Source organism: Acanthisitta chloris, unplaced genomic scaffold (assembly GCF_000695815.1).
Source record: "Acanthisitta chloris isolate BGI_N310 unplaced genomic scaffold, ASM69581v1 scaffold5904, whole genome shotgun sequence".
In the NCBI taxonomy this organism is placed as follows: Eukaryota; Metazoa; Chordata; class Aves; order Passeriformes; family Acanthisittidae; genus Acanthisitta; species Acanthisitta chloris.
In genome coordinates this window covers 17,079-39,958 of record NW_008667572.1, presented here as the reverse complement: position 1 = coordinate 39,958, position 22,880 = coordinate 17,079, and the positions used below count along the sequence as shown (strand labels likewise).

Below are 22,880 nucleotides of genomic sequence, written 5' to 3'. Positions count from 1 at the left end.
AAGATGGATCTCAAGTCTGCCCTGGAAGAATGTTCGATGGCGCTGAACTTATTTCTAAACAATAAGTTCTCTGAAGCACTGGAACTACTTCGTCCATGGTGAGGTCCTGTTATTTGCTGAAGTTACAGTAAACAGATAGTGTAAAGTATGCTATATAGTACCTGAAAATTAAGGCATCTGAAGAGAGTCCAAAATCCTTTCTCCATATTTTTGGGTTTTAGCAGTGCTCTTGTTTCTCCGTAAGGCCATCACAAAACCAGTTGATGAAGTACTGAATTGTTCCATTAGAGTTTACTGTTCAACCTGTCTTTCCTTATGCAGAGGGGAAAAGCAGAGGAGCAAGACCTTATTCAGTGTTTCTTTGATCAGATAATTTGTACAATGGAACTGCTTTTGACAAGAAAAGAAGGCTGGAACAAAACTCCAGAATGCTCTTTTCGTTGTTTTTATATTACGCTTGAGTCTCAGTGGTGTTTAACTTTAATGCCCATATCTTAATCTTCTGACTAATTCTGCTTGTTCCCATGTTGACCTTCCTCCACTGAGAAGCAAAGCATGGCATTGCAGATGTAGGGAATTAAGGAATACTGAGAGGTTCATGGGACAAACCTAGCTTATCTCTGACTTCATGGGGAGTCAGTCTGGGTGGCTGATCTCTACGACTGTGATCTCAGTCCCATTCCACTCGTCTTCTCTGTGTCTCAAAGATGTGTGTGATGTTGAGGGATGTTTTGGCAAGAGGAATCTGTAGCTTGTGTTAGTGGACCAAAGTAAGGTTCTTGCTCTGCAGTTTGGTGCTAGTAAGACTGGATTAAGAGCAATGGCCTGGTGTTGTATGGACAAGTTGAAGAACACCATTAAATGAAACTTTTGAAAGATGACACAGCTATCAGGTGGTTGCTTTTAGTGGTATGGAGAGCTGAAGTGTAGAGGAGGTAGGCAGGAATGGCATCTTTTAAAATAACTATACTTACACTCTAGCTCTCTTCTCTGAGCATTGTGTAGAGTTACTTGTAATAGAGTAATGCTTTGAGAAGGCCCACCTGCACTTGTGTATGCCAAAACTATTTTTGGGTAGTATTGCAAAATACTAAGTTCTGCATGCAAAGATTGTGCATGAGTGTATTACTAAATACACACACACAGAGTGCCCACATTTTTTAAAATTTTTCGTATATATTTCATTTGGCATTGTAAAGCAAAAACCTTGTTTCATAAAACACTGTTAACTGAACATGTGTGTGCTGACATTTCTACGACACAAATGCAGATTTTTGTCTTTGGATTACATAGTAATGTTAGAAGGATGTCCTTACTTACACTAAGTGAAAGCATACAAATGAGTATGGCAGGTGCTGACCTGCTGGATGGTAGGACATGAGGGTCCTGAGGGACAACAAACTGGCCATGAGTCAGTAGTGTGCCCTTATGGCTAAGGCCAGTGGAATCCTGGGGTGCATTAGGAAGTGTATTGTCAGCAGGTCGAGGGAGGTGATCCTGCCCCTCTACTCAGCCCTCATGAGGCCACATCTGCAGTATTGTGCCCAGTTCTGGGCTCCTCAGTGTAGGAGGGACATGTAGCTCCTGGAGCAGGTCCAGAGGAGGGCAACAAAGATGATTAAGGGACTGGAACACCTCACTTATGAGGAAAGGCTGAGATAGTTGGGCCTCAAGAAGAGATGACTGAGAGAGACCTCATTAATTTCTGTAAGTATCTAAAGGGAGGTGCCAAGAAGATGGAGCCAGGCTCTTCTCAGTGGTGGCAACCAATAAAACAAGGGGCAATGAGCAGAAACATATGCAGAGGAATATGCACCTGAGTATGAGGAAGAACTTCTTTACTGAGCAAGTCACTGAGCACTGGAACAGATTTCCTAGAGAGGTCATGTATTCTCCCTCACTGGAGATATTCAAGAACTGTCTGAACACAGTCCTGAGCCATGTGCTCTAGGATGGCCCCGCTTGAGCAGGGAGGTTGGACCAGATGATCCACTGTGGTCCCTTCCAACCTGACCCCCATTCTGAGTATTTATGTCAAGGCTTAATTAACTAAATTAAATAGATATGCCACTGAATTATAAATGCTATTTAATTAAGTGCATGTATTTTCTGGAACTTGCTGTAAACAGTGTCCTGTGGAGACAGACTTGTAGCACCCAGTGGAAGACGAGACTAGCTAGGTTATGTTCTTATGTCCATTACTTTCCTGGTGCATTCTTCTGTCTTTTCAAAAATTAATGCAAGTGTCTCTGCATTTAGTTTTGTATTGTAATGTAAAGCACTGCTTAAATAAACAAGATTTGTGTTTCACCTAGGTCCAAAGATAGTATGTACCATGCACTTGGATACAGCACTATTTTAGTTATGCAAGCTGCTATGACCTTTGAACATCAGGATATACAAATGGGAATTTCTACAATGAAGGAAGCTTTGCAAACCTGCCAAAGGTAAGCGCAAGCAATGAACAGTTATGAGATACTTTATCCACTGAGTGTTCTCCATAAGACACCCTATCTGTCTGTCGGCTTTTAAAGCAAACTCTTGTCAGTATGATAGTGGTCTAAATTTGTAAAGGTGGAGTAAGTCTCACTGCCCAAGTATTTGAGGATATGTTTCCTAGTACTATGGAAACAACAGACTTGTGTCTGGGCATTTACAGCCACTAAAGTCAGTTAAATAGTTGGTTGGCTATGTAGACCTGCCAACTCTCTGAGCTATTTCCAGCCATGACTTTCTCTTTTCCATGTTTTCCAACAATTTTTAAACTCTTTATTTTGAATTTTTCCTTACAGTGTGAAAACAGTCATTTAAAAGTTGTGGTTTTCAAAGATGGAACCAATAGTCTAATAAAATTAAGCTTGTACTGAGGTATCTTCTAAAACCAGATAATTTTTATTATTGCTACAAATGTGTTTAGCTCACTGTAAAATTAAGTAGCTGTTAATCCCATTAAGAATGATTTGAACATTTTAGTGTTGGTCTTTCTTGGAACAGCAATGAAGTGGAATAGAAAATAAAAGTTATTAGTGATCTGTATTTTTTAATCTAAAAAAAGCTTAGAAAATTGGTTGTCAAAGCTAAAGTGCTTTACAAGCCTCTGATGAAAATAGAAAAGAATTCTACCATGCTGGTTCTTCATCATATTAGGTTATAATTTATCACAAATGGTCTCTGAAGAAATGGCATCCAAGTGTTAGTTTAGACATTTAACATAATTTTCTTAGCAATGACAAAAAAAAAAAGATAATGAGAAAAATTATCAGATACTATCTGTAGAAAATAAGGGGTCAGCAGTTTCTGCATCTTTTTCAGGTGTGTTATTGATTTGCAGTTTCATCTGAGCTATGTTGTTTAGTATGTCTGAGGATCAGGTGCCCCTGGGCTTCAGACAGCTTCAGTAAGGGCCTTCATCTCCACAGGATACAAACGTTAAGGCATAAGCACTCTGGTCAAGTGGTCACAAAACTCGTGTGCAAAACAAAGGCAATCAAACATTCAAAGGTGAAATATTGCCAGAACTGCACGTGCCTTAATGGACCTTTTTGGGGTGTGCGTTACGTTAACCTGTAGTGTCATAACCTTATTGTCAGGATTCTGCACTTGTCAATATGCAGAGTAGTGTAAACAAGTGATAAGCTAAAGATTAGTATTCACAATCAGTAACTCCTTGGCTTACAAAGTACATTCCTTTTCTGAATGTAGAATTCTTTCTTTACATAAAGCTGAGTTGTTTGCAAATAGTTAACAAATGCATTTTTGGATGATTTATATCTTGTGCAGTTGAGATCTATTGGAAGCAAAATACTTGCCTGTTTAGACATCTTAGCATAAACCACCATAAAATACTGAAACATTTTTGTTGAAAACAGAGCTCTTTTTGATTTTTTTTTCATTGTAATTCTGAGTGGAGGTTAATAAAAGAGGAAAAACAAAACAATTCACAAAACTTCAAAGTCCAGTTCAGGTGTCTTGCCCAGCATGTGAGACACCTCTGCAAGCTGGTGAGTGGAAGTGGGGTTGAAGCTCTTGTGCACTTAAAGTAGATAATCGGTGTTGCAAGCCTGTCTTTAAGGTTGTATAGGCTTCTGAACCTAGAGGCATACAAGTGTTTAGACTACTCAACGAATTGCAACTGTTGGCAAGTCATTACTTTGCCAAGAATCTCTATACATTGTGGTTGGAAATGGTTAAGAATTCTAATCATTAAGTTCAGGTTTGTGTTTCTTTTCTTCTGTGCACAACTGATTTAGATTCAGGAAGAGAAACACAGTGGTGGAATCCTTGTCCAATCTAGTTTCTAAACAGTCAGTGGATCAGTTAAGTGAAGGTAAGTGATTTATAATACAACTAAAATGAAGAAGTGAAAAGAGCTCAGAGCCACCCTACCACTGGGTATGAATATGCTTATAATTTGACTAGTGTCTTACGGTAACAGATAAATATACAAAACACGTATATGGACTTTCTTTCGAATTTGAATGCAAAGCTTCTCAAAATGGGGAATTTAGACTAACTTTTTTTGGCTCTGAGCATGCATGAATTAAGAAAGGAATGCATTTCACAACACATTGTAGGACTGAAGAGAGATTTCCTTTTCTGACTTAAGACAGCTCCCGAAAGTTTAAGAATCTTTGATGCTGTGGAATACATCCTGGTCGTTAGTTGCATTGGAATCTGAATATATTAACAAGTTTTGTGCTTGTCTGTTTTGCCTTAAGGTATTTTGGGAAATGGTATCAGTACATTGTTCATGGCTCTGAAAATGCTGATCTCCTATTTCTGATTCGAGCAGAATCAAGTATGCATTTTTTTCTAACCTGGCACAAGAATCCTCTTTAATACTTGGACACATCAAACTCACCACGTATGCACTGTACATACAGCAGCCTTGTGCATGTGGCTGGTCTTGCAGCATGGGTGCAGAGTGACTCGTGTCATGTGCATTAAATCAAACATACTTTAGTGCTGCATGAAGACAGAAAGTCTGCCTGGGGCTTTTGGTTTGTTGAGCATGACTTGGTGAAAACCTGTTCATAATGTCTTACTGGATGTAAGAAAAGCCTGAACCACAGTAAGAGTTACCATTCATCTGTAAAAGTTTCTTGTAAGACATGGAAGGAGGGTTTGGAAACTTAGTTCATACAGGCTGTTAAACTTAGGATCAGTGAAAAGTACAGGAGACAGTCCACCAGAATAACAAGTAGCTTTTGCCATAGACTGAGGTCAGCTCTGACAAGATCAAAGTTTTTGTCTGAGGAGAAGGGAAGTAGAAGACTTCTGCTGGGATTTGTGTTAACAGCTAATACACACCAATTATCAAAATGGGAACAATCTTGCCTTTTTTTTTTTTTCCTTGTCTTGGCAGTATTTTATTTGTTCCATTGACCCCAAGAAGAGAATATTGACAATGACTTTGCTGATGGTAACTAACTTTTTTTCTTATGTAGAGGAAATGCATGCTGAAATCTGCTATGCTGAATGCCTCCTACAGAAAGCAGCTCTCACCTTCGTTCAGGTAAAGTCAGTTGTTGATTTTGTATCTCTATGCAGCAGTGTAATGGAGTGATGCTAGTACTTGTAAAACATCATTCCAGCTTTTTGCTAGTGAATTAATGTTATTTCATGGCAGTGATTGAAAGTGTGGTAAATGCTGTGCTAGCCACACTGCAAAGTTCTCTGTTTATATGAATAAACTAATATTTTATTGATACCCAGGTATCACCCTAAGATATATTGCAGTTTTATGCAGGTGGTATGTTTAAATGGCTTGCATAAAAAGATGTTCAAGTATGAGAAAGTGTCTTATTTGAAAGTGCAAGTATTTTTTTGCATGAAAAGGATGGAATGTTCCCCAACTGACACAACTGATGCACACTTCTTGTCTCCAATCCAGTCTTGTTCTCTATGCACTTTTGGCATGATGTCAGGAACAAAGCTGTAATGAATGATTATAAAATGAACAATCTGTACCATTGCTGAGGTAGTAATTCAGTTCACAGAAAGATCTGGTATTTAATATTGTCTGGTGTTTCCGGTATAGGCTGTGGTTCAGGGAGTTCATGCTACATTGTTTTCAAATTCGATTTGAAATTTGAATCCTGAAAACAGTAGTTGTTAGTCATACTTTTTAAACATAAGTGAGTGTTTTACAAATGTTTATGAAATGTATTTTAGATAATCTCCATGGATATAAATTACAAGGAAGAAGTGAGGCAAAAGATGCTAAGATGAGATGGACCTAAAATGTTCATTTGGCAAAATTTATAAGTCACTTAATACAGAACTTTGGTCCAAAGTGTCAGGAAATATTCTTAAGAGAATGCTAGTCTTTTCTATAACTGGTTTTCTCCTTTACTAACCAAATGGAACCAACCCTCTTATTTTTGTTGTTGTTTCTTGGGTGGGATTTTTAGCAGCCATGAAAAGAACTTTTAAACAGTTGTTGGAGGTGTTTAGAACTGTACAAAATACCCCTCCCCCCAGCTGAGATGTGTAATTTCTCTAAAGCAGCACCTCTCTATCATGTAAGAGATTCATAGCTGTTGACTCTGATACCCTGCTCTGCTGATCGCTGTCCTGTCCCATATTTTTTGACCTTGGCTGGCCTTGATTGGTCAGGATGATCATGAGAACAAAATTTTAACCATTCAGAAAGAGGGAACTAGAATGCTTGTACTAAAACACTTGCATTTGGGTGTTCAGACTTGCAGAGAAAACAGTTGAGGTCTTTTGAAATGATGACCCTTTTATGGAAGCCAGACTTTCCTTTGGTTGATGGCTCTGAGGGTTTTGGGGTTTTTTTGGCTTTTTTTTTTTTTTTTTCATTTTTCACATCATATATGTTGTCCCTGAGTATCTAAATGTGCATTTCTGAAATGCCTGCACATGTTTCTCTTATGTGTGAGTTCTAAGAGGAAAAGATTCCATCCTGTTGAACTGTTAACTGTCTTGCTTTTCTGGAGTTTAATTTTGATGGCAAGTATATTGTGGCTTAGTTTTGCTTTTTCTAGAGGTTAGTGAGCACATATATTGGGTAGTACTTGTGATTGCTGTTGATCAGCAATGGGAATTCATCAGTTCGGGAGATGCTTAAATTTGTCTTCTGGCAGGTTCTGTGTGTGGTTGCTTGTGTATGTGTGAGAATCACGACTTCTAACAAGTTCCTACAGCACCATCTGGTGGAGAGCTCTCTTGGTTCATTTATATGCACTGGAAATTCTGTTAATAGTAACTCTTTGAGTGCCTTTTCATATCCCTCGTAAGTTTTAAAATGTGTAACATGTGCCAGAGAAGTGTTTCCCTGACAGCTTAAATTGTTAACTTCAGTCTTAGAGATGAGTCTAGCAGCTGAAAAATATTTTTAATGTTTCCATTGATCATAAAGGTATGAATAACTGTAAATGTACCTGGAGGATTTTTATGTACATGTTATGTGTAATCACTGAATGCACAGTTTTGTACAGTTAAATTTTTCTTTTCTTCCAGGATGAAAATATGATTAACTTTATCAAAGGTGGCCTCAAAATTAGGACGAGTTACCAAATATACAAGTAAGCCATTAGAAAACACTTAATTTCAACATTGTTATAAGCAGTTGCATCAATGCCCCACAAATAAAAAGAAATTTTATAGCAATAATAATGATTATTCTTCTTATTACTTCTAAGTCATGTTTCTCCTTCCTTTTTTTTCTACATCAAAAGAGAATGTCATCAGGTGCTGCAAATGACTCAGGGGAGCAAAAGCAAAAATGAAACTTATCACCAGTTTGAAGGAGGAGTGAATCTTGGAATTGGAGCATTCAACTTGGTATGACTTCACACACATACAAGGCCTTTGGGATAATTCTGTAGGAGTGTCTTTCTTTGCAGATACAGTGCTGTAACTCTGTTTTAGCATTTACAGACTTGTGAAATGGAGATGCAGGCTTTGGAGGTTGTATGCAATATGAAAACAGCAGTGGCTTTTTGCATGCCATGCTTTCTAGGATCTTTCTACCTCTTTATTCTGAACTGTGTTTCATTTTCTTGGAGTAACTTAGGTATGTATTTCTTAAGAGGAAAAACAGATACGTCTACCTGTGTGTAGCAGGAATTTTTAAGATGCTTATGCTGGTGATTACAGGATACCTGGAGTGACTGTTTAGTTCTAACTCCCCCATATATACCATTCTTTTGCTTCAATGATATACTGTAGGTTTGCGTAGATAATTACAGTTAGAAGAATGAATGGTAGGAGTTTACTGAGTTCGTACAAAAGAAAACTGTTTTCTCTACAATTTACTACAGTTACCTTTCCACATCTGTCGAGAGTGGTGAGAGTTGTTTTCTGCTGGTATGTCAATTTCTGTATCATTCTAGACTGGAGCTGACTAATTTTGAGTATGGTCAGAAGAACTCAGGTCTGTCTGCACCAGTCTTTAAAACTGAAGCAACTGGTAGACATCTGTGTTCATAACTGTTCTGATCTTTCCTATTCTTCATGGAGTCTCCTCAGTAGGAAGCTTAACAGAAGAAGTCTCTGCTGGGCACTGTGTATCAGGGTGAATGGAGCTTTCAAAAACTGACCTTCAAGTAGACCTTCTTGTAATCCTTATTGAAAAGGTGGTTATGACCTCTCTAAGTTTTCTTTTGTGTAGGATATGGAGAATGCAGTTACAGAGGGAACAAAAGTGCATATAAAAGATGGCTAGAGAATGATAACCATAGGTAGTATTTCCGAAACAATTATGCTTGCTGGTCTGCTAATTCAGTGCTCCCACAGTAGGAACAAGTAGAACTTCTGTGACTCCATCATGTCATTTTATTGGGAGCAAAGGAAGATGACAATTGTAGGTTTTAAGTACTACCAAAATAGATAGCACTTTCATTCTAAATGACCCATAATTTCCAAACGATTTTGACCAGCTGAAGACAGAGAAATATATCATTATCTGAAGAACCACAGATGGACTCTGTCTGGCTTATTTTCATGCCGGATGATCATCAAAATTCTGAGCATGCTTGTCTGTTTTCAGGTTCTTTCGTGGTTTATTCTTTCACTAATGTGTATTAGCATTTAACAGTAGCTGACATTTTTGGTTCAAGTTTGTAGTGGTTTTACTTTTTTTCAAAATGTATACAAGTTTTTATTAATTTTTTTTTCAAATTGTGTTTCAGATGCTGTCACTTTTACCAGGAAGGATCCTCCGGCTTTTAGAATTTATTGGATTTTCTGGCAATAGGGTATTATATCTGATTCTTTAATCAGCTAAAGAGTGGTTGGATTTAATGTCATATATTTCACAGTAACACTGTAATGATCTCTATTGTTTCTCAGTATTTTAGTGTTGTTAAGAAGATCAGTGGGTTAGATGATGCAGGCATAAAGGCACATATGTTGATACTGGGCCCTTGAACAGCCATGGGAAATGACCAGACTGCCTTGGGGGATTTTCAGTTTGCTATTTCCTTTCCTTTTGCTGATCCTTAAGTAGACTATATCAGCTTTCTCTTCTAGCTGATGCAGTCAGAAACTAATGTTCCTCATATCAAGTGCTGAGGGAAGAATCACAGTTCTACACTCTTCCACCCAAAATCCCAGCCTGTTTCTTTGGAATAAGGAATTTCTGAATAAAATGTGTCACCCTGGAATCTACATACATCTTTTTCTCAGGGTTGAGGGAGGTATTTGTAAACATAGCCTTGTTTTTTGTAAACTTAGCCTTGTTTTGTAAGTATCTTACAGCCCTTTAAAACAATTTTTGGCACATAACAACTAAAAAACCCAACTCTAACAAAACAACCCACATCATTACACATAATTAAACTTCAAGTTATTAATGCTACAGAGTCACCATGTGTTTTTATTGCTGTTAGCTTGTCCATAGAATGGTTCTCCTTTTGTAAAATTTGACTTCAGTAGAGACCTGTTTGGTTTGTTTCTTTCCCTGGAGGACCTGGTTCATGCAAAGCTCTTGCATAATACACATTTTTGCCCTGATTGAAAAGGCAATAAAAGCTGAAAGGAAGAAAACAAACAGTTTGGAACATCACCACATTTTTTTATATGGTGTTTGAATCTCCTATAATTAGTCAAGTTGATATGCTATAAAACTGACATGCTAATGTTTGTTTTGAGGCAAAATTATTAAATTCTGATATGTTTCTGAAGAGCCACTGCTCTTGAGCAGGGAAGCTCTGAGCTTACATCCACACCCCTCAAGCAGTTAAGCTGTCATGCAGTGGTTGTAAATTGGAAAGTAAGGGAAGAATTTTCATGTGTTAGGAGATTAATAAGTCTCCATGAATCCGGATCTGTTTTTAGATGTTGATGTATAAGCAGAGCTAATATTTTGATCAGAATGTCAAAATAGTGACTGACTTGATGGAACAGAAGTGAGGATAACCAGGGTTCTCTGTGAAGGAAGGCTCATGCCAACACACAGCACTGGAACAGTCGGGAGAGGTTCTCACCAAACACAGATTTAAAGATGTTACTCTAAAAGGCTCATAGCCAGAAAATAGTGGGGAAGGAATGTAGAGCTGTGTGCCTGCATGGTTCATGGTGTGTTCCCATTTAACCAGAGTAATTTTACTCAGAGTTAGCTTCGTCTTCTCGTTCCTGAGTGCTATTAGCTGTGACTGAACTCTTTTGGTACAAGGTTATGTTGGATTTGAGATAATAATGTATTTATGTCTGAATGGAAAACTGGATTTTGGTTAGCCAGAAACAATTAATAATAACTCTGTGTGCTGATAATTAATTCTGCACATGTTTGTGATATTTCTTAGGAGCTGGGCCTCTGCCAACTACGGGAAGGTGCATCTGGCAGCAGTTTGAGGGCCATTCTGTGTACTTTCACCCTGTTGGTTTATCACACTTACGTCTCCTTAATCCTTGGTGAGACTCAGTGTATCTCTTCAGTCATGCTGCACGTTATGGTAGATACTGTGATTTATGTTTATAACTGAATTTCAAAATTGTGGCCAAAATAGGTTTGTAAACAGGAGATTGGTGTATACTTAGTTATGATCTGAACTTAATATCCTTGACAAAGATATGTCTGCAGAAACAGGGTAGATACCATTATACCAAGATCTAGGTCCATTTGCGAGCCTGTCTCAACATGGCACGGCAAAATACTGCAGAACAGTATTAAGTTTTTAACAGTCATTACTCATAAATTAATATCAGATATTGTGAAAAATATCTCCAGGAAAAAAGCCTCTACACCCAAACAATTTGCATGGAAGTTCATACATGTAGAGAATTCATTGGTTTTGCCACATAGAGCTAAAATTGGTTATCAATTCTGTATGCTTCTTTGCCATTTATTTTCACGTTCTGTAATTTGAAAGGATTTTAGTCCTTGTCCCTCAGGCTTATCAAGAAATTAAGAAGAACTTAATTTCTTTCAGTTCCACTTGTATTTCATTACTGCGCTCAAAATTAGGAAAAGAGGTAGCTGAGGAATGTTTTCCTAACTTGCTAAAGCAATTAAAGGGATTTAAAATGTAACTAGGATCTATAATGTAACAGTTTAAAGAACGCTCTTATATTCTATTCTGTTTCTGCTTAGAGACATATAGTATCTTAAAAGCACTTTGGGACAAGAATTCATTTTTATAGTAACACAGCATGATGAAATAATTCTGGTTTTGCGTAAAAGCAGTCATCCATTGATCTGCTGAAGCCATAATATGATTTGGGCACAAAATCTTACTGTATGAAACTTGAGGGTTTTTTAAGTACATTGAAGTTGGTTTGTTATGTTTTCCAGGTACAGGGGAAGCCAACCTTCAGGAAGCAGACGTTCTCCTCGAACCCTACCTCCAGAAATTTCCAAATGTATGTATTTTCAATAAATTTTGTAATAGCAGTATACTTCCCTGAGCTTAACATCCTAACTGGTTATTTTTCTCATCTCCTTTCAAGGGTTCCATTATTCTGTTTTATGCTGCTAGAATAGATACACTGAAAGGAAATTTTGAAAAGGTAAATCAATTTTGTTTTTCTTGTTTTGATTTGTTTAGTGTTCAGCCTGAGGGAGAAAAATAGCTAATTCAGCTAGGTAACTTATTTTAGTTGGTTTTTTATAACTATGCTCTTATCCCTGTTCACATTCACTGTCAGTGTTGATTCCAACCCTCTCTGTCAGTGAGACTGAAAGGGAAGTTTATATCATTTTACTAGTCAGGTGTTCTCCACTTGCGTGCTAGATAAGAATTTGCTCTGTAATTAGACATAGCTCTCACATCAAACTGTAACTGAGCCAGTTTTCATCATTCTATCTTAACTATGTCGTAGGCACAATTGAGGTTCCAAGACTGCATAGCAGCCCAGCAAGAGTGGAAACAGATTCATCATCTCTGTTACTGGGAACTTATGTGGTGCTACACCTTCCAGCAGGACTGGCTTCAAGCATATCGGTATGCAGACCTGCTCAGCAAAGAGAGCAGGTGGTCTAAGGTAAATGGGCAGGTGGACATTGTTGTTGTATACCAGTGGTCTCTCTATGATTAAATTTACTTTTCAGTTTGCACAATAAGTGTGATTTTTGACTTCTTGTGGAACTCATAAGCAAAGGCACAGTGGGACCAAAATGGTGGTTTTAACAGGGTGGTTAAGAGGGAATTTTTATTTCATGTTCTGAAGCACCAGAGCCATAAGCAGCAATGCTTCGGCCCCTCCAAAAATGGAGGTGTTTAACTAGAGTTGGGACAAAAAGGAGAGAGAGGAAAATTGTTAACTCATATCTCAAGTCACGTTCTAAGACTCACTAGTAAAACTTGGCTGAAGAAACTGTTTGTTCATTAATCACAACCAGACAAGAGCGTGCCTACTCAGCAGATGCTTTGTGGCACAAAATGAGAAGGCTGCTGGAGTCAGGGTCTCACAAGAAAAGCTGGGGTATCAACCTGTTCCTTGTAACAATGTTTCTCAGAGTATGAACCAAACACAAGGTGCAAATAATCTTTGATGCATTATTGTTGTCTGTTCCTATCTAGATTACTGTTTTATTATACTTAGTGAAAAAGGCTGTACATCCAATTCTTGACAAAAGAGGAAGAGAATAGTGTATTCAACATGAAGCACAAATGTCTTGAATGAAGTTATGGATGTTTCTATTTTTCTCTGCAAAACCCAGTATTGAACTTTCCTTGAATCAGTGCTCAGATATTTATTTCTGGTTTTTTTAGGCATGTGTCTACAAGTAATAGATCATGTATTAACAATTATGGACTTTAGCATATTTAACCTCATTTTACTTCATGTCATTTAACCTCATCTCTTTAACAGTGTTTTGCATAATAAATTCCCCTTTTCTTTGCAGGAGACACCTTTAACTTTCTGACTAACTGACTTAGAATATTAATAAATACATTTAAAATCAAATTATAACATAAATTGTGTGACAAAGGGAATGCTAGACTTTTTTAGTTCCACCTGCCTGAGAACTGCTGGAAACACTTTGTTGCAGCAAGTAGGGTGAGAGATTTGAGTCCTTAGTGCATTGACAGAACACAGCAAATTAGATGTGGTAATATGTTGCTGTTTCTTTTTGAAATAGGCAATATATGTATTCCAGAAGGCAGCAATTCTATGTATGCTTCCAGAGGATGATTTGAAGAGTACTGGTGAGGACATTGTGTCTTTATTCAGGTAAACATTTACAAAGCAACTAGATGTGCAGTCTTTTTTCCCCCAGATAAAAGTTTTTGGCTTCAGTGTCTTCTTCTGATGTGACTCACTTCCTGCTTAAACCCATAAATTTTTCAGTTTTTCTCTTTGCTTTTAGCATTAGAATATTAAGATGCTGCATTTGTCAGCAAACATACACCCTACAACTGTGGTCTCAGTGCTGGGAAACACTTCAGAGGCAAATAGTAAATCTTACTAAGTGAAATGAGATGAAATAAAAATTGCATAAAACAACTTCTGTTTTCCGTTTTCCCTTCTTGTAGGCAAGTAGATGGCCTGAAACAGAGAATTGCAGGAAAATCTATCCCAACTGAGAAATTTGCAGTAAGGAAAGCTCGACGCTATGCAAGTCCTCAACCAGTGAAGCTGATATTACCTGCCTTGGTATTTGTTCTTGCTTTCTTTTCATCCTTTTCAAACTGAAATGAGTATACTTCATTATACAGGGGAAGAATAATGTTGTCAGGTGTTATATATGTCTGCATATATGTATGCATATATATATGTCTGCATTTTTTAAATTTGTGGTTTTTTAAAAAAAAGCACTGCACTCATGCAAGGGGATTTTTGTGAAATTACCTGTTGGATCATGCTGCCAACAGTACCAGTCCAAAAACAGAGCCAGGACTTTCATGTGAAAATTCAGTCTTACAGAGAATTATTGCTGTCACCACATGAGGCTAAGAGTCACCTTTCAGCTGGAAGCCTGCATGGGTTACTAGCATATATGATCATGTTCTTTAGCTTAGCAGGATTTCAGTCCTTGTCTTCTAGACTCATTAGGAAGTTGAGTACTCAACACTTTCTGTTCTTCTGGTGAAAATGAAGAGTGGTGGTTGTTTTTGTTTTACTTTTTTTCATTATATTGAGTCCGAGTAAAATGTGCAGAAGGCAAAAATACTTTATTAATGCTCTCTTAATTTCCCATGTACTAACTTCAGAGGCATTAGTAGTGCACAGTCTGCTTATGTGTGCACAGGAATGATACTTTTCATATGTATGCTGAGGTTTTTGTACATACACAATTTAACAACAACTGAAGGTGAAAAACATAATTTGAGAAGGAATTTCTAATGCTAAAGCTCCTTGATGTGGAAAGAGGAGTCCATAGAAAATTAATCCACCAGTTCTAAAATTCATTCTATACTAATTTGCATATAAAGTACTAAGTAATAAAGTTCTCTTGGGTTTGTACAACACCGTGCCTGTCAGTTGTATTTAATAATACATATTTGGTCTTCCTGCCAAATCCAGTATCTTTTAATTTAAGACTTTTCTTCATCATGGGTTAGGCAAAGCCAAAAGTAGTTAGTGGTGTTACTGTAGTAAGCATAAGTTAGATAAGACTGCAGCCTTGAAACAAATGTAGCAGGATGTAGCTGTTTCAGACTTTGATAGAGCCAGTTTTTTTCTCCCCCTGAAAACCCACATATTTACAGCACAACTACAAATGGAAACATTTCATCATTGTATTGTGTCAGCTTCAGAATGACATTAGGCTTCATATTTCAGAGGTGTAATTACAGTTCAAATACAGTAGAATAAGTGGTACTCTTGTTAGTGATGACTGAGTGAAGATCTTTTCAGAGCTTCATATGGGTTAGCATTAACTCTGTGTGTTCTCTCATTATCACTAAGTGTTACAATGTGATAATACTTACTGCTTTGAGACAAGCAAATTCCTTCCTGTTGTACTGAAGCACTGAGAAGCTTCATGCCCAGGTTTTGTGTTGGGGATTTTTAAATAAGATTTTTTAGATATTATATAAAAAACATGTTGGATGTGCATACTGGAACCACATTTTATCCAGAAAGTTGTATCTGCTTCCAGTTTGGCTCTAAATGGAAGGTAACAGTCTACAGATCATAGCATCTATATATATCTGTACATATGCATATACATATAGAGCATATATGCACACACTCAAATATGCATCAAATTTATTTATCAACCTGTAGGAAAGAATGACTTTCAGTTGAACCTAAAAACTCAGTTTTGCTGATGTGTTTTGTGGGTGATGGTGAACTATCATGTAATAAATTTTATTCAGTTTCACTTTTAGAGAACTGTGAAAATACATGATAGTAGAATCCATTTGAAAGGTGTTAAAGCATTTGAAAGTTAGAAACCCAGGTTAACTTACACATAATTTTTCCTCCCCTATGCATAGATAATCTTACTATGTTTTGTATTGTTTAAAAACAAGTTTTTGTACTATTTTTATGCACTCAAAATGTTCCATAAGAGCCTTTTCAGAGTTACTCTTTAGTTAAATATTTGTGCAATTCCATGAGTTCATCTTGTGGGGCTTTTTTTGTTTTGTTGTCAGGAAATGATGTATGTCTGGAATGGATTTGCAATTGTGGGCAAAAGAGCAGACCTCACTGAAAACTTACTGGTAACAATTGAAAAAGAAGAAACAGCTCTACAAAATGAAACCAGTAAGTTTAGCAAATAGAGTTTGACTGTGGTTTTGAATCTTGATGTGTTTGAAGCATAAATGTTTGGGTAATGTTTAGAGAATCAGCCCATAACTTACTCCTGAAAGAATTTAAATTCCATTATTGCAACAAGTTTACTGCACAAGTACCTGACTCTGTCAGGTTTTTCAGGTGAGTGTTTGCTTTTTGCACTTGAAACTTTTTTAATGACAATTCACTACAAGTAATTTCTCTTGAATCCAGATTTTAGTCACACCAACAATTTAGCAAGTCAGTTTTGCCACACGGTTAAAACACCAATTATGAAATCTAAAAATACATCTAAGTGTGATTTGCACTGTAAACTGAGGTGATGCATATGAAGTTATACGAGGACATACACAGTGGTAAAAGCTGGATGGTTAATAAACCAAATCAGAGTAACTTGCAAGGCCATGATTGAACTGTGTCCCTTAATTTTTTTGTGCCCTTCACTGTTCTGTAGAATCAGTAGTGTGCCTCTTAAATCTCAAGTGTTTCTCTTTTTTACAAACGTCATGTTAAAACCAAAGTGTAGCAATTTGCAAGGTTTTTTCAAATAATGTTCTCCTGAGGTCTGAGTGGAGGGTTCTGACGGAACCCGTTGGGATTCCAGTGCTGCATCATGCAGAGGCTTGTACTCTAAGTGCTAATCAGTTGTAACAGTGAAGTAAATTTCCTGTCAAATCTCTAAGTAGAGATGTACAAGGTACAAAAATAAAAGGAACAGAAATAAAACTAGCATGGAGATATGCTGTGTGCAGATAGGATGTAATCTGGAGTCATATTTAGGTTTTATGTTTTCTATGTCTTTTTATAGTATTAACTTCAGTCAAACGTAGTTTTGTTTTGGACGTGGCATGTGTGACTCTGATTTGCTTTTAAAGATATGGACTCAGAGAAGATAAAGACTCTGATTACCAGAATTGCTGATGTATTAAGACCCAAAGAAAACTGGTTAAGGCTATTAGCAGAGCATGACAAGGTTACAATATTATCTTAAGAGATACTTGCTAAGTACTAGATATTGTCAAAGGACTGCTAAGATGCTGTAAAAAAGTGTGTTAATGATATACAAAGGTAATTTAGGGACTGAGACTTCTTAGAGAGCTGTTGTTACTTCATTTGTTCCACGTGAAGAGGCACAGCAAGGAATCTGTCAAGGACTGAAAGTCATTTTATGTTGTGTAGAGCTGAAAATAGAGATGGTAGAAGGAACAGATGAAAGACATTAGAGACATTGTGGTTTTGTTTGGTTCTTTTTCCCCTTGGGATTTCTGGAAATCTCATTTTTCCGTAGTTTTGTCATTTCCAATATATAAAAACGGAATATCAAGAGAAATTCATTCGTTGTGTGTTTTGGAGCCCTAATAATGAAACTTTCTTTGCTGTAGAGGACTGCAGGAAGATGCTTCTCCCACATTTATTGTAAGGCTCTCTGTAGTAAATTGGCTTTGTGCATTGTCATTTACTGTTTGTGTTTTGGCATAATAGCTTTTCTTCTTTACCAGGGAGGTTCTAGTTGAAATTGTTAAAGACTGGCAAGCCTTTACTGGCACCAGTGCATGCCCTTAGTAATTGCAATGCATGAGTCCTTCAGGAGGCAGGCACAGGAATCCAAACCTTAGCCTAGCAAAACAGGCTAGAGAGAACACAAAATACTCCCCCAGCTGCACTGCTACGTGTCACTAAAAGCGCAGTCTGTCAGTTACTATCTGTCGAGATGTTCTGGGTTTAAACATAGACAGAAATAACCCTGAATATAGGGGCGAAGCACTTTGCTGAATCCTAAAATGTGTTAGTCTTGCACATTTCAGAACTGTTCATGTAGGATTTCTTCGGCAGACTATTAAGAGAAAAAATTAGCATGACCTTAGAAAGCTGGTAATTAGCTGTAAACAACATGATCTGAAGGGAGAGTGTTTTGCTTCCTGAATTGTTAATGTATGTGCTGCCATCTGTCTATCCATATGTGTTTTCTTTCCTTACTTTTCCACCCAGCAAATGGTATAAACTGAGGGAACAAAAAAAGACCACACTCGTTAAGGAGATTTTGAAATGATTCAAAACTCCTTTTTAATCTGGTATTTTTACTCCTATTGAACATAAAACATTACTGAATTTTTCAAATGTTGTGCACTACTACTGAGGCTTCTTAATCATTAGAGATGATGGAATTACTAATAAACATGTTTTCTTGAATTTGTATGGCAAAATGATGCTTCCTAAAAGCTCTGTAGGACAGAGTCATGGTATGGTTTTGTGCTTTTTCATGTTACTGGTGCTACTGGAGGTCTGTCAGTGCTCTGTAACAGGGGAAGCTATTGAGATAATGGGGTGGTTTCTATCTCACTTTGGGTTTTGCTTCCTGTTTTAGATGTTACAAGTACAGAAATCTTTCATTTATGCCAGTTTATGCCTGTTTTGTACTTACAGAAGAGTGGGGAATATCTGGATGTTTCAATTTATTTTTTTTCTTCTTTGACTATCTTCAAAGAGAAAGATGTGGGTGTTACAGGCACATCATCTTTAGTAGATGGTATTTCAAATAGGGCCTGAAGGTTATGTATGTTTTGAGGTATAAAACATGAGAAACAAGGTCCTGAGTCTGAATGCATATTCCCTACTGAAAATCTAATTTTCTTTTTCATGATGTCTTCAAATTGTTTGATGTATCTCACTTTTACTGTCAGATCACAATGAGTACTATATGGATGATGCATGCATGTTGCAGCTACTGAAGGGCCTCTGCCTGAAGCACTTGGGAAGACTCATGCAAGCTGAACTGTGTTTCAGCAAAGTAATTCAAAGGTAAAAAAGATAACTGAAGTAGACTATAAACCTTTATCGTTTTTAGCTTCTGATGAAATTTCTGATACTCCTGTAGAAACTGTCATGTTAGGATTTTGCATAAACTTCAACATTCTCCTAAGGAGCTGGAATTAAAAGTGATCAGAGAACCCCCAAACTTTGCCAGTATTTTTTTATTTCAGTTTAACATTTATATAGTTCTATATACGTGGCATTTTAGCCCAAATAAATCAAACCGTTTGGTAATGCATTTATCCAAATACATTTGGAATTGTATTTGCAGAACTGTGGGTAAGTAAAGGTAATTGACACAGATTTCCTGGGGATGTTTCCAGGATTTAGTGCATCAGTAGTCAATGCTTCTCCATGTAGATAAGAAGTTCACAGAATCAATTAGGTTGGAAAAGACCTCTGAGATCATCAAGTCCAATCTGTGACCTAACACCTCTGTGTCCACTAGATGTCTTTCATTAGTGATAAGCTAGATGGGTGTGCTGCCATTTAGAGCAACCTGGAATGGGCTGAGAGCCACCTCAAGAAGTTCCATGTTAGGAAGTGCCAATTTCTACCCTTGGGGAGCAATAACCACATGTGCCAGCATAGGCTTGGGACTGAATGGCTAGAGAGCAGCTTGTCAGAAAATGACCGGGGGTCCGAGGCATCGCATTCGACCCCAAGACAGCTAATAGTGCAACAGTGCAGCTCAGCATTAGGAAGACTGTCGTCAGCAGGTCACGGTGGTCATTCTCCTCCCATCTCAGCACTGGTAAGGTCTCATGTGGAGTACTGTCTCTAGTTCTGGATTCGCAGCTACAAGAGACACATGGACCTACTGGAACGAGTCTTAATGAAGGGCCACAAAGATGATTAAAGGACTGAAGCATCTGTCATATGAAGAGAAGCTGAGAGAGCAGGGAGTGTTCAGCCTGTAGAAGAGAAGACCTGAAAGGAATTTGTAAGATGGAGGGAGAGAGCTCTCCTCAGTGGTGCCCCGTGATAGAACAAGAGATGCAGGAGATACTGTTTAAACATAAGGAGGTGGTTTGGGGATTTTTTTCACTATGGCCAAGTTGGTCAAACACTGGACAGGTTGCTCAGAGAGACAGAGGAATCTCCGTCCTTGAATATACTTGAAAGCTGTGCGCACGCAGTCCTGGACAGGTTGCTGCTGCTTTGAGCAGAGGATTGGATTAGATGTTCTTCAGAGATGCCTTCCAGACACAGTAATTCTGAGAATTTCTTGTATTGAGGAAAAGTTGAATTTTCTTACTTCTCTGCCAGTTTGTTGAGGCAAGCTAGGGCAAATCAGTCTTAATTCTGTATGTGGGAACAAAGTATTCATGTTATGCTGCCTAACCTAATGAACATTGCTTTTATTTCAAGTTAGATTTTTGGATAGTTGGGGCATTTTTGGAACTGTAAGGCTCACAGTAGTCTTAGAATTGTCTTCACTGTAGCTTGGGTAACATATAACAATACAAAATAGAAGTAAGAAAGAATATATTTTTTTCTCCCAGAAGGTCATGTTGGCAGTATTTTACATTCACTCCTTACCAGTATAATTAATGTGTACAGAGTTAACCAGTAAAAAGGATTCCAGGATCTTTTCTCTGGCCAAGTGCTTTTAGAGGCAGTGATTGCATTTAAAAGTTAACTAGTCACTCAAGACAAGGTTGTAATTAATCATTTCTGTACTTTTTTCTGATTTTCTAGTGAGAAGCAAATAAAATATGATAGTTACTTGGTGCCATTCACCCTGTATGAACTGGGTCTTCTGTACAAACAACAGGATGAGAGAGAAAAAGCAATAAGATACATAGAAACTGCAAAGTAAGTGGATTTATTTTGGTCACCCTGGAAATCAAGAGTAGCTGAGTATTTTTAGCAGTGAAGGCTTTTGCTTCCTGACAGCTTCCTTGCAAAATACACGTGATTATAAATCTGTGCTCTTGACTTGGAGAACTTGTCCAATATAGTTGAATTTTGTAGTTCCATGAAACTCTGTCCTTCAGACACAGTGAGGTAGACAGAATCAAACAAGACATATTGTGAAGGGAAAGTGTTTCCTTTTCATTGAAGCTTCAGAGATGCTGAGGCTCCACTGCATGCATGCGATGGAGCAGGAGAGTCCAGAGAAAGGATCTGTACCACTCCATCCCAGAGAGCAGCTGTGGGGCTTAAATCTGCTGCACTAAAGGTGTTAGCAGGAGTAGGTTGAAAACCAGCACACGTCTGACCACACCCCTTTTTCCTTTCACATCCTGTCACCGAAGACCAGCTGAGAGCTAAATTTACTGTAAAGCAGCATGCCTGCATCATCTGTAGTATGTGTGCAGAAAAGTATACCAGTTGTGTAGAAGTGCTGTAAATGAGAGTTAGAAACAGTCTCCTAAAAGCTTTTTTCAAAACATATTTTTTTGCCCCTCCCTTCCTTCCCCCATATTTGGTGGTTGGTTTTTTTTGTGTGGGAGAATTACATAATGTGATTTCACTGTGTTTTATTACTCTGGCTGAGTTGTGTTTTGAGGCTGAGCATACACTTTCAGCTAATATCCTTACTTTAGTTTTTTGGCTTGTCTTTTCACAGCAAAGTTCAGTTATTGGGAGGGCAGTTGAAAGGACCAAAATAAGTGAAAGAGATGCTAAGATGTGGGTTCGGTTTATCAGGACATTTAATTTTTAGTACTGGTATAACTCTTCTCTGCATGTTTTGTGGATGTTGCTTTAAACATGTTCTGTAACTCACCTGTCTGTCAACTTCCATTTCCTGCTAAGGAATAAAGACTGTTAACTCTGGTGCTTCAGTGCATCTATGAAGTAGAAATAATCCAGTCCAAACATATTTTTCTTGACACGATTTCTATGTTTTGCAGAAACAACTACAAAGAATACTCTATGGAGTCCAGGTTGCACTTCAGAATTCATGCAGCACTTGACAGCTTGAAGGTGTCGCCTGCTTCCACACCTTGAATGAGGAGGAATGCTTCTCATGCATACAACAGCCTACACAGTCTTTTTGCAGTCTTGTTTCAATCACAGAAAAGAACATAATGATTGTTTTCTGTCACTTCTGATTTGGTGTCATTCCTTTAGACTGTTCTTTTTCTGTATAGCGCCTATGCTGTATCTACTTGCTGTTCTAAAGAAGACCTTATATTTTGTTTGATAAAAGTAATTTAATATCTGACTTGAACGGGGGATATTTTTTAAAAAAAGAAGTTGTTGGTGCAATAAAGTTTAATGCAAACACTTTATTTTTTCTACATGAGAACACATGCTGGTTATTCAGTGGAACTAGTGATAATTTAAGCATTTATTGAAAGTTTGGGTTTCTGCAGTACACTTGAGACCTTTTTGCCTCTGGAACAAAAATGCGATGTCTGTGGATAAGCTTACCCACATTTGTCATACTATATCCTGAAATTTGTGTTCCAGAGGAAAGAAATTCGCCATCTATGACTTAGTTTCATTTTGGGAACAAAATGAACCTATCTGAAGTGCAATATTTTTACACTGTCAGATGAAGTTAAGCAGGGCTTTGTTATAATGCCTTTGCAGGTCTGTTTCACTCAGTTTAAGAGCTTACAGGGGATATTTTTCAGTCATATAAAAGCAGACCTAGAAGGGACCTTAAGAAATTGTTCTGTATCCTTGTTCTAAAGCAGAGTCAGCAGTTTTAAGTCATTTCTGACAGACTTACTTAACCTGTTTAACAAAAAAACCCAACCAAAACAAAGCAAAAGAAAAAAAAAGCAGCTTGCACTGAGAGCATTTTGGAACTTACATAGTTTGTCTTTCCATGTGGAAAAGACCAGGAAGTTTTGCCCAAATAATTCTTGGCACAACTGAAACCGATTGCTTCCCATCTTCCTTGTCATGGGCCTGGAGAAAGGATTGTGTTGTCTCCCTTTTTGAAGCAGTTGTTT

At 37.6% G+C, this 22,880-nt stretch overlaps 1 protein-coding gene across 1 annotated transcript; it reads left to right on the top strand.

Moving 5' to 3' along the window:
- Positions 1-21,924, top strand: TTC39B (tetratricopeptide repeat domain 39B). The gene is made up of 17 exons (XM_009072540.1): positions 1-98; positions 2,316-2,447; positions 4,251-4,327; positions 5,448-5,515; positions 7,486-7,550; positions 7,704-7,809; positions 9,159-9,224; positions 10,773-10,881; positions 11,762-11,829; positions 11,917-11,976; positions 12,289-12,450; positions 13,553-13,644; positions 13,947-14,067; positions 16,014-16,125; positions 18,837-18,954; positions 20,668-20,784; positions 21,828-21,924. Exons 1-17 carry the CDS (start codon positions 4-6, stop codon positions 21,922-21,924), a joined length of 1,665 nt encoding a protein of 554 aa, XP_009070788.1. The 5' UTR covers positions 1-3.
- The last annotated feature ends 956 nt before the right edge of the window (positions 21,925-22,880 follow it).

Bases quoted from the DNA above. Each gene is read 5' to 3' on its own strand.
- TTC39B (XM_009072540.1), top strand. From the start codon at position 4: ATGGATCTCAAGTCTGCCCTGGAAGAATGTTCGATGGCGCTGAACTTA. The intron at 14,068-16,013 runs GTATTTGTTCTT...TTTTGTTGTCAG, and splicing joins AGCTGATATTACCTGCCTTG to GAAATGATGTATGTCTGGAA. The intron at 16,126-18,836 runs GTAAGTTTAGCA...TTTTACTGTCAG, and splicing joins AGCTCTACAAAATGAAACCA to ATCACAATGAGTACTATATG.